The 12,384-nt window shown below is 44.0% G+C and overlaps 1 protein-coding gene across 6 annotated transcripts in view; it reads right to left on the reverse strand.

The window, feature by feature from the left end:
* Nucleotides 1-1,344: 1,344 nt before the first annotated feature.
* The window catches only part of PLAAT1 (phospholipase A and acyltransferase 1), a 28,296-nt gene continuing 17,256 nt past the window's right edge, over nt 1,345-12,384 (reverse strand). For all 6 annotated transcript variants that reach the window (XM_078147447.1, XM_078147449.1, XM_078147448.1 and 3 more), the window contains exons 2-4: nt 10,234-10,372; nt 7,408-7,676; nt 1,345-5,774 (exon numbers count right to left, since the gene is read on the reverse strand). In XM_078147447.1, coding sequence (XP_078003573.1) covers nt 5,673-5,774; nt 7,408-7,676; nt 10,234-10,372 — 510 coding nt within the window. In that variant the 3' untranslated portion in view covers nt 1,345-5,672. The remainder of the gene's footprint in view (nt 5,775-7,407; nt 7,677-10,233; nt 10,373-12,384) is intronic.

Raw genomic sequence — 12,384 nt, forward strand, 5'->3', positions numbered from 1 at the left:
TTCATGTGACTTCATCAATGTGGGTACTCCCTCCAAAGATGCAGATTGCAACCCATACATGCCTCTCTACCTTGGATGACTTTTGACCATGTTCTCCAATAAATTTGTCTCATGAAGTAGATTTGCCTACTTCATCTCCTTAAAGGAACAAATTATTTATGTGTTCTTCAATGGAGATACATTTAGAATCTAGGAGAAGGTTGACTGTCATGCATTATTATTATTATTATTATTATTATTATTATTATTATTATTATTATTATTATTATTGAGACTTATCTTGCTTAGGCTAGATATATAAGCAGCCACTAATAGGCCTGATTGGCATGGGAGCTTTGATGTGCTAGTACACTCCTTAGGCAGCCTGGTACACCACCCTACTCCCCACTCTCAGGTGTGGACAACCAATTGGCTTTAGCCCAACTGCAGCTCAGAAATCCTGGGCGCTAGCCATATACCAGCCTACCATCTACCATCTGGCAGCAGGGATTACAGGTGGGTTATCTCCACACCTGGCTAATATTCTTTTTTAAAAAACATCTCTAAAGGAGTTTCCAATGATTCATGTCCAAATCCAGCCAATTTTTCACATAGTGAATGACCTGCTGTCCTAGTGAATTATATGCTCCTCTCTGAGAGGCCAAATGAAGGGCCCTGAAGAGTGTTCCAGTGCACATGTTGTCTTTGTATTTGAATGTGTGTGTGTGTGTGTACTTGTCCATCTCATTCAAAGACAGCAAATTTAATTCAGTTCCATTGATAATAATTCTCCTTAATGCTTCTCCTCTTCCACAGCCCTCTTCTAATGGAGCTATCCCCATATTTGGGAAGATCAGCAAAAGTCATAAATCCAACCTTGGCTATTTAATGAAACCAGGAACTGGAGAGCCAAGCATCATTGAGTACCTATGTGTGACTGGCATCATGCCATATAGATTTGATGTCACTCAATAGAGTAGGGGTTCCCCAATCTTTGGGTCACCCAAAGTCTTCACTAACATGCAAAGGTTCCACTGACCTTTTCCCCAGAACTGCAGAGCTAGAAGGGACCTTGGAGCCCATCCAGTCCAACCTAAAACTGACCAGATCAAGAATCCTCTTGACAACACATCTCTGTATCTTCAGCAGTGTGAGGATGAACAGCACAAATGCATCAGTGGCAGTAAAGGTAGACATAGACCTAAACACTCAGCAGACTCTCATGAATTCCTTCCAATGACACAGGTTGCAGCTCATCCATGATTTTCTCTCATTTTGGGCAACTCCAGCCTGTGCCCTCCCCATGCATGATCCACAGGAGCTCTGCTCAACATGCTGGGGGCCTTTCTCTAGCTCTCCGGACATTGGGTGACTACCAGCAGGAAATGCAAGCCATCCATCTCTTGCTCTTTGCTGTCTTTCTGTTTCCCCTGCCTCTCTGCTGATATCATTTGTGTTTACACATTCACAGGTACCATGCCACAGCCTGTTCACACCCATCACCCTCATCACCACTGCCCTTTGGGGACCCACAGCTTGAATTCTTCACAGTCTCTGTGTATCCCATGACTCAGAGTCATGCAGCACCAGCAGATAAACATTCATGTTCAAAAGACAAGTTCTTGATTCAGGGAGATGCTTTGTTTGAAAAGCAGAAAATTTTCAAAGGAGGCCAAATGTATCAATGTCCTATGAGGCCTAGCACTCCTAAGCATGAGCTCATATTGGTCCCATCTGTCTAATTCAATAGCCCCTGGCAGCAGTGGGAACTCTATGTTGAAGAGAAATGTTTCATTTTGTCAAACTATGAGAGGCGGGGTGAAATAGGAAAACATTGGACTTGGAATCAAGGAGATCTATGTTTACTTACTGTCTCAGACACTTAAAGCTCTGTGACCCTATGCAAATAACTCTGTGCCTCAGTTTCTTTACCTGTAATGTGTGAGAATGGGATGGATAGCTTTGAAGTTCCCTTCCAGATCTACATCTAAGATTCTTCAAAGTAGATGGTGGCTCAGCATCCCCGGGCTAAATTATCCATGTGCAAAGCTCAGCTTTCTAGTCCTGCCCCTCCCTCCACCCAGAAAACCAGGTTAAGACCTTGGGTGCTCTGGGTGGTCTGGCTGCCCCTAGTCAGGCATTTCTGGTCCTCAAGCTTCATTGGGAATGCCTCTAGGAAAAGAGAGCCCAAGGGCAGTCACAGACTCACATTATTACAGTATTTGGGGCTTACAAAGTGGTTTCCACAGGACAACCCATTTTGACAGATGAGGAAACTTATGGGGTTAGACTTGCTGAGAAAGCATCAAGCCTGAAACTCACAATCGGCTCTTTCCACTGGGCCACACCACCTCTATTCACTTTGAGGATCATCGATTTTCGGGCTGAAGAGACCTCGGGTCTAGCCCAGTTCTCTCACTTCACAGAGCTGGAAACTGAGGCCCAAATTGGTTGAAGGACTTTGTCAAGGTCACACGAGTGGTCAGTGGCTGAGCCAGGTCCTTTGATGCCCAGTCCAGAGTTCTATGTATCGGACCTTCCTGAACGCAGAACATCAGCCATACCTTACAAGGTCCAGAAAGTGAGGAGGCTGCACTGTGTGACTGCTGAGGTCTCTTCTGTTGAGGGCCTTTGGGGAGAGTAAAGGGGGTGAGTACAAGTTCTCCTGATTAAATACACAGGCTTCTTCATTTCAGGTGGGCTATCACAGAATGTCAGGAAGGCTCTTGCCTTTCTGACTCAGTTAACAACCGCTCAGCTCAGCATTTCTGAAGGAGGACATCGTTGCTCAAGTCTTGTTTATTGTGAGATAATGCTATGCTCACATGCCATATTTACCTTGTGGACTCAGGCTTGCCTGAGGCTCACAGGGACTATGACACGCTCAGGCTCAGAGATCGAGAGAGTATCAGAAGTAGGAATGGAACAAGGTCTTTGGGACTCCAGGTCCAGTGCTCTCTGCCCTCAACCACAGTATCTCTCATGGTGCCTTTTATAAAATTACTCCAAAGGAAGAAAGCCCAAACTGCACCATCTACACCATCCCAAATTCATCAGCAACCTAATTATCTATCAGAAAGAAGCACCCCCTGTAATCAAGCCATAGTGCCTGCCACGAAAATACATGTAACATGAGAAGAGCCATACGAAAATGCTGCCTCAAAATGGTGACCAATTTAGCCAGGCACTCTCCTGGGAAAGAAAACTGAAACCCTAGGAGCCTTGGGCAAAGCCCCTGAAAACCAAGCCAGGGTTATAATTAGGTGAGTTTGAAGAATGAACCAGCTGCACCAGGCAGAGCTTATCAGGAGGTGCATCAGAGAGGCCCCTCCCTAGAAAGGAGGTCTTTCACAGGGGCCAGGAAGGCTTTTCTGGTCACAGCCCACTTCATATTTCCCTCACTCTCCTCAAAATAGAACTGCATGGAATTCCAACTTTAGAGTCTCACATATTTGACTGACCACAGTGTAGAGGGAAGAACTGGGTAACACCCCTCAGATATTTACCAGACACTATGAGGGGACATCTCCTCATCTGTAAATTGGGGAAGGTGATAATACCTGTAGCCCTCAGCTCCCAGGATTCTTGTGAAGGTCAAAGGAGATGATGAATGTGAAGGGCTTTGGCATGGAATGCCCAGTTTATTATTATTGTGATAATTAGCACTATGACACTATCTAGGCTTCCTCTCTTAGAATGCCCATAAGCTGTGGCAGGCTTCATACGTAAGCCATTGGTTACATCATAACGTGACATCCTGAGCCCTTGCTTACCTCCCTGGCACTTGTCTAGGAGCAGGGCACAAAAAGATATGGGATTTGGATTGGAGTGGAAGAGACAGACAGCATTTGGAAGCATTGGGCCATGCCCCTGGAAGGAGGCTTGGGAGCTGAGAACAACAGGGTAGGAAATAGCTCTGTGGACTCCACTGCTGAGGACAAGTTTTTACATATTGCCTTGTTCTGGGTGGGGCTACTGTTAAAGGGGGCATGCAGTCCCTTCCCCTTTTTTTTAGAGGCAGGGTTGAGTAGAGGGTAGAGAACCAGCCTGGAAGCAGGGAGACCTGGGTTCATGTCTGTCTCTAATATATATATCCTGGCTGTGGGACCCAGGAGTTCTAGACCAGAGGTGTCAAACACTACTGATGTGCACCAGGTTAGCATGTAATTGGGAGATATTTCACAAAACAAATAAAAATATGATAGACCCTAGGTTAATGTTTATATATGTTTTTCTAAGTCATATGCAGCCACAGGGATCCTTATGAATTATTTAGTGGTTCCTGTCTCCAACTGGGTTTTGATGCTACAGCTCCAGACACCTCATTTGGACTGTTAGTTGGCTAGAAGGCAGCAACTGCCTTGGTGGAGGGAATTCCCTCACCTAGGAGGTTCTTCATACTCATGATCTAACCTCTCCAGCTTGGGGTTTATGAGCCTGTAAGAAGGCACATTTAGACTTGAAATGGAAAGTTCTGTCTGTGGAGGAGTGGATGGGGGGTGTGCTCCCCCCTCCTTGAGATCTCCAAGCTAAGGCTGCTAGCCTTTGTGTCTCAGGTGGGGTTTATCTCCTGATTCCCAAGTCTATGGCACTTCTTCCTACACCTTGTCACCAGATCAAGAAGTCTGGTTTTTCTTTCTTGTTTATTTTGTGGTTAGATTTATCTAGTTCAGAGAGGGGGAGGTTGAGGTCCCCCCCACTAGTATAGTTTTGCTGTCTATTTCTTCCTGTAACTCCCTGAACTTCTCCTCTAAGAATCTGGATGCTATAACATTTGGTGCATATATGTAATGATATTACCTCATTGTCTATGGTGCCTTTTAGCAGGATGTAGTTTCCTTCCTTATCTCTTTTAATAAGATCTATTTTTGCTTTTGCTTTGCCTGAGATCAGGATTGCTACCCCTGCTTTTTTTTTTTTTACTTCAGCTGAAGTATAAGATATCCTATTCCAGCTTTTTCCCTTTACCCTGTGTGTGTCCCTGTATTTCAAATGTGTTTCCTGTAAACAACATATTGTAGGATGATGGTTTTTAGAAGTTTGGCTTTTAAGAAACCTTTCAATGGGCACCTTGGGTCTACACCATCAGAGGATTCCCCCACCCCAGACCTCAGGGACAGAGAAAGCCCCTAGATCCAGACCTGGCTTAACAATGGAAAGTGAAGAAGGCTCAAAATGTCGGACCTCCCTCACAGGCTGTGGCTTTTAGACTCAGGAATTAAGAGCCAGAAGGGGCTTCAGGGAAACTTTTCTAGTCCAATGCTGCCTTCCCAGTGGATAGAGGTGACTTCTACTGACCCAGTACATCTTTCCATACTACTATGGATTTCCCTCCTTTCTAAGAGTTGGCACTTGAGGGGCTGGGTTTAGTCTGGGACTATGGCAGAAGGCAGTTCTCTGCCCATGTAATAAATACAAAGAAACCATCTTTGGGAAAAGAAAATAGTCTCCTATGATTAAACCTCAAAAGTTGCCCTGGCTGAGGAGCCCCTCCCCCATCCCCACAGACCCATAGCATATCAGTACAGGGCACCCAAAGCATTCAGCAACACAGAAGCTGGGCAAGGGGGATGAGCACAGCCAGGGTGTTACTGAGCCCGTGTTTAGGGGCATCAGTGACTCAGGGAAAATTCACCCCATGGCTGGCTGCTTTCTCACAATTGCATCAGTTCTAAGATTTCTCCAATAAATTGTTAATAGTGTTTTTGCCTTTGTTTGCTCGGAAACAAGCCAAGGAGGGAGAAGGCGCCGGCAGCAGCAGTTACAATCCCAATGGCACCAATAGCTCGGTTGGCCTGTAAAGAAAGAAAATGAAACGAAAAGGTCTCCTTTGGAAGAAGATTCAGTGGTCCCAGTGGCAGCCTGTTCCTCCAGTCCTTCCTTTCCATTGCTCAAGATAAAGGTCATTTCTACTGTGGCTTTCATGCATCTGTGAAGATGATGAAATTTTTCTTAATTCCCCAAAAGAACTCGAAGTCCAAACCCACACAAATAAGTTGGAGAGGGGGCAAGCTGTAGAGGCTGGGTCAATGCAGAGGAGAGTATCTTGGTGTTACATTTACTGTGAGGAACAACAGCCCATGGGGACAGGGAAGGAGTGTAAGGGAATCTGGGCATGTGACTGGGTTGATCCACTTCCCCTAATTTCATGAAAAGTCAGTGTTGGTGCATACTATCTTGTCAAGTTAACTTCTCATGCAGACAACTAAAATGAACCAGTCTGGGGGCCATCCCTTCCCCCAAAGGAGTTTAGTCATACCTTGCCTTAAGGGCAGTCTCTATCAATCTCATCATGATATAGACGGCTAAGTGGTACAGTAGAAAGAGCCCCAGGCGTGAAGTCAGGAAGACCTGAATTCAAATCTAGCCTCAGACATTTAGTTGTGTGACCCTGGGCAAATCACTCAATCTCTCTCAGCCTCAATTTGCTCATCTGTCAAATGGGGATAGTAATAGCACCTACCTCCCTGAGTTGTTGAGAGGATTGGATGTGATAACTGTGAAAAGTAGGTTGTAAACCTTCAAGTGCTATGTAAATGCTAACTGTGATTATCATAACATTACCCTTAAAGTCAGAAAGGTCTGGATTCAATCTTACTTGTTTAAACACTTGCTAGCTGTGTTTCCTGAAAGTCAGTTATCTTTTCTGAACTTGACTATTAGCAGCACTGACACTGAACGTCTTTCTAGGTTCCATTTAGCTAATGTGCTTCAGAGTCCTTGGCAGACCTTTGAGCCCTGTGCAAATGCTAGTTATTTGTTCACTGTGACCTGCACAGGGCTGGTGGCAGTGGGTTTAGAAGGAGCAATCAGTCATCTGCATGCTGTGGAGGGAGCGATGTCAGGACTTACTGATCGACTGGAATTTAGAGAAAGGGAAAGAGACAGATCCAAAGGGAGAGAGAGACCCGACATTGGTTCTAAACTGGGGAGACTGGGTGCTTGGTGATCTCACTACCAGAAGCAGTGAAGCCTGGAAATGGAAGCAGGGCTGGGGCAAAGATAATTGACTTGTTTTTAGACAGGTTGAGGAGCGGATGCACAGGGGAGGTCCAGGCGGAGCAAGCCTGGGAACAGCTGGAGCCATGGGTTTGGGGCTTAGAGAGAGATCCCAGACCCAAGGTGGGAAGGCACCTCTAAGAAGCCTAGTAACAACCTCCTCATTCTGCAGATAAGGAAGCTGGAGCTCAGAGAGGGTAAATGACTATACCAAGGTTGCACAGAAAGGAAGTGTCTGAGGCAGTATTAGAACCCAGGTCACCTCATGCCAGAGTCAATAAATATGCCTTCTACTGCTCCCCTCTTGAACTCGCCAAGAAAAAAGAAAACACATTTTCCCCAAGGGCAGAAACTTCCCCTTCCAGATAACTGTATCAGTTCTCTGAAGATCATAAGCCAAAGCTCCAGAGAGGCAGAGAAGGGAGTTACCTGCTCTGAAATCCCTTCTCCATATCGGAGCAAAGTCACAAAGTGCTCGCAGTTGTTGACCAGCAGGTCATAAGACACCTCCTGGCCAATAAGGAATTCCGACAGGCGGATGATTTCATCTAGTGGCAGCGGCGGGTACACATCATCATATTTGTTATTGATCCTGTAAGTGTCGGTCCCCACTACGTCTTTCAAGAGCTGCATCCGTACCAGGGCCTTTTTGCTAAATACGGATTTAGCACTTGTAAATGGAACAGGGGAGCTGTCCTCTGAAAGGGAAGTGAGGAAAGAGAGGACAGTCACCTACGAGGGCCAAGCAGTCTTGTGCCTCTCCACCTCCCTTTGCTTTGAGCAATGATTCTGAGAATTAAAAAGATTCACGTTTACTCTTCTAGCACTGTAGAGTTAAGGACATCATCACCATCATCACCATCATCACCATCATCACCATCATCACCATCATCACCATCACCATCACCATCACCATCATCACCATCACCATCACCATCACCATCACCATCACCATCACCATCATCACCATCACCATCACCATCACCACCATCACCACCATCATCACCACCATCATCACCATCATCACCACCATCATCACCATCACCATCACCATCACCATCACCATCATCACCATCACCATCACCATCACCATCACCATCACCATCATCACCATCACCATCACCATCACCATCATCACCATCACCATCACCATCATCATCATCATTGTCACCATCACCATCACCACCATCATCATCATCATCATCATCACCTTCACCATCACCATCACCATCACCATCACCATCATCACCATCACCATCACCATCACCATCACCATCATCACCATCATCATCATCATCATCACCATCATCATCATCATCATCACCTTCATCATCACCATCACCATCACCATCACCATCATCATCATCATCATGACCACGACAATGACAATGACAATAACAATAACAACAAACCACAAGTACAAGTAATAAAAACAAATACAAATAATAAAAAACCAATGCAAATAATAAGAAAAACACAAATAAAACCCCAAATAACTTGCATGCCATTTGGCAACAAAATGACCCAGTAGAACGCAAGCTACTGGAGGGCAAGGACTGTTGTCTTTTTGTCATTGTATCCTCAGGCTAGCCCAGGGCCTGGCACCTAGTACCACTTAAGAAAGAACCGTGGAATTCATTCATGTTATTGGATAGCCTTCCTGTTCTCAGAATACAGGTCCTAGCTATCCCTGAGAATTGGCCAATCCAGGAGAATTTGTTCTATATGTAAAGAGTTCGGGATCATGAGCCAAAAGAAAACAGATATAGTTCACAACAGAATTATTTGTAAATAAGAAGAAAAAGAAGCTACCAGCAACAATATGATGTTTAAATAAATCCTACCACATTCATGTAATGCAATTCTCGAATGTGGTGAAGATTGACACATAGGAGGGTTATGAGGAATGCAAAAAGAATTCTGGAAGGACCTTTGTGAAACAAATCAGAGAAAGAACAAAATGAAGCAGGAGAAGAGGGGCCTCACACACTCCCACATCCCACCCACACACCCACACACCCACTGTTCCCAGTCTGAGAAAGAGGAGATGGAAGGGAATGGACAAATGTAGGAGAGACAGAGAGAGAAATCCTGGCAAGTTGTTAGAATGTTTGATGTGGTTCTAGGTAGTTGCAAAGAAAGTTGAATAGTGACACTTGACATTAAGTTTATAATAAATTGATAATAACATTTTAATAATTAAGTTTATAATAAGTAATCTCAAAATGAAAGGAAATGCTTACAGCCCCTATTCATCCCCACCCCCACTCCTTAATACTCCTTCAATTTTTCAAGGAGAAGCTTCAGGTGGGAGCTAATGATATTACTCTCCCTATTGTACTAGGAAAAGCACTTACAAAGGGAAGTGATGGGAGGCAGTGGAGTGCTGGATTTGGTTAGAGTCAAAGAGCTGAGTTCAAATCCTGATTTTTCCATCTACTTATTATGCAGCCTTAAGAAAGTCATGTAACCTTTCTATGCCTCAGTTTCTTCATCTGTAAAATGAAGGGATTGTACTAGATGACCTCTAAGGCCCATTTGATCTTTAAAGTCATAGTCCTATGTAACTCAGGGGAAATAAATAATCAATTAGCTAAAACAAATTGTGCTATGAGGATACAGTAACCTAATACTGTGCTATAAGAAACAATGATTATGATAAACACAAAGAATCATGGAAAGACTTGTATGGACTGATGTCATGTGAAGTAAGCAGAACCAGAAAAAGCAATATAGATAACGTTGACAAAATAGAAACAACAGCAGCAACATAATCAAAACTGAATGCTAGAGGGCAGTGAGGTGGCTCAGTAGATAGAGCTCTGGTCCTGGAGTCAGGAAGACCTGAGTTCAAATCTGATTTCAGACTAGACACTTGACACTTACTAGCTATGTGACCCTAGGCAAGTCACTTAACCCCAAGTGCCTCATGAAAACAAAACAAAAAACAAAAAACAGAATGCTGTAAAATTAGAATGAACAAGTTTGACTCCAAAGAAACATGAGAAGACATCTCTCCTGCTTCTTTGCAGAGGTGGAGGACCATGGGCATGTAAAAATACATATGAATCAGACTTTTTTTGACATGTTGGTTCATTTATAAAGGATGTCTTTCTTAGTCAGGGTGAGGTGGACAGACACAATGGGAAATTAGTATTAGGTATCAGAAAAGCAAAAAATAACAATGAAAATATATCTTAAAAGATAACAATGAAAATATATCATTTAAAAGAAATAATTGGGCAAGGCTCTTACCTGTTGGGGCCATGTTGATGACATAGCCATCACCCAGATATAAAGTCCAGTGCTGGTAACCTGGACGAAATACTTCAATCAGGTCCCCAGGTTGAGGATTGCCAGGATAATATGAGCCAAAGTCATCATTTGATGCCATCTGTGAGGACAAATCCAGAGAGTGTTAGCCAAGGAGTTTATCCTTGAAAATATCCTTGAAAAGGAGTTTATCCAAGGGAAAGGGTGGCAGTCAGACCTAATTGACCATAGTCCTTGGCATTTCCTATTCCCAGTGGTGTCACAGATCTCTGCTTGTGCTGACTCTCCTGCCTTCCTCTTAGAAGGGGTTTCTGGGCAGAATGCTCAGTCCCTAGGTTTGCTCCTTATATATTTTGGGACAAAGGTAAATGTGGCATTTGCAGGTCTAAAATTTGAAGTTGATTCACCCCTTCCTCATGATCCTCTCACTGTTAATTAAAATCAAGCATGACATAAAACAAGAAGATGGGTGCTGGCCCAAGGCATTCACCTTTGCCATGGTGAATATGCAGTGCAGAATACAAATAAAAGGTGAAATCCCTGGGGATGATGAAGTATTCCAGATGCTCCTCTTTGTGGATAACATTGTGCTGATTGCATCAAGCCCCAGAATACTGAAAGCCTCTTTAGCAATATCTACAACCACTCCAAAGAGAATCAGCCCAACCATCCACGTAGGAAATGAAAAATTCCTCATCATCAATTTTATAGCACACAGCTCAATAGGCAGCCCACTGTCCAATGATGCATGTACCTGGGACAGCTCCTGAGATGGACAATGACTAGGGACCATAGCTGAATAGAGGAAGGAAAACGGGCTGGATTGTACTTAAGAAATTGTAAGGTTTTGAATGGCCGCAAGCTACTCCCACACATAAACAGACAAAACAATAACCCGCCACTAACAACAACAACCAACCAAACACCATTTTATCACTGTTTTATGGTATTTTGTCAAAAAATTTTCTCCTGGGGATACTGGGATGCAGTGGATCTTGGAAAAGCACAATCTACTCCTCCCTACCCCCTTTCAAAAAAAAAAAGTCAAAATTGTAGTTGACCCAAAGAGCAGATGAAAATCCATATTGAAAGGATGCCATTGAGTCATTATTGGGGAGCCCAAGGTATGTGTTTGTGGACCCTGGGTGACTGCCCTCCATCCCAAAACTGACCGCCTTGGAGTATAGGGCTACTCTTCCTTACCTTGATACAATATTGCTAATGTAACTTGAGCTCCAAGCCCATTGGTATGGGATTCTCCCTCAGTGGAAATCAATGCTATGCACCTGCATGAGGGGGGCAAAGTTGAGTTGATGAGAATGAGAGAGGGCAGAGGGTTCTTCTGACTTCCAGCTTCAAGGGAGATGTGTGATGCTAACCTTTCTTCAGGTCATTGAAGAGAGAGAAGAATTCTGGCAAGAAGCCAATGTGAGAGGAGCTGGCAGTCTCCTCCTTACTCAGCTTGCCACACTAGAGATTTGGGGGATGTTTTTCCTCCTCTGGTGAGCTCAGAGATTCCCTCTTTCATGGCTGAGCTAAGTTAACTCATTTCCAAGGGGAGAGCTCTTTCAATCAGTGTATCATCTGGCATATATGCTCATATTGTGATTTTTATGATTTTTTTTTTTTTTGCTATAGACTTGGATGAATGGGTTTCTTTGCTATGCGTGTTCATTGTGGAACTGGTACTTGTAGGAAAAGGGCAAGCCTTGGATATAAAGTTTGGGGGCCTCTTTTATCCCTTAATGAATAACAATCAGATGTTTAGCTTGAACCTAGACTAACAATATTTAAGGGAGCAGACTGATATAATCCTAGCAAGTATACTTTTCTCTATAAGGAGAGCAGTGACCAGTTTCTGCTCCCAACCTCCTGCTTCCCCTCCTGGCAGGAATAAAAAGTTTCCCTTGGGGAAGGTGGGAAGGAGAAGATATTAGAGAAGTCTATTCTGGCCTCCATGTGAGCTGTATCAAAATAGTGAAATTACACTAAGGCTCTCTACTACAGACACAACTCAGGATCAGTCTTAGGCATCAGACCTTTCAAAGTCAGAAGCAGAGCCTGAGACATGATGTTTTTACCTCTGGAATTTGAATCTCAAAAACCAGTTTCCTCACCTCCAAGGCCCTTATC

The sequence above is a fragment of the Phascolarctos cinereus genome, unplaced genomic scaffold (genome assembly GCF_003287225.1).
Source record: "Phascolarctos cinereus isolate Bilbo 61053 unplaced genomic scaffold, phaCin_HiC Scaffold_7;HRSCAF=346, whole genome shotgun sequence".
Classification (NCBI taxonomy): Eukaryota; Metazoa; Chordata; class Mammalia; order Diprotodontia; family Phascolarctidae; genus Phascolarctos; species Phascolarctos cinereus.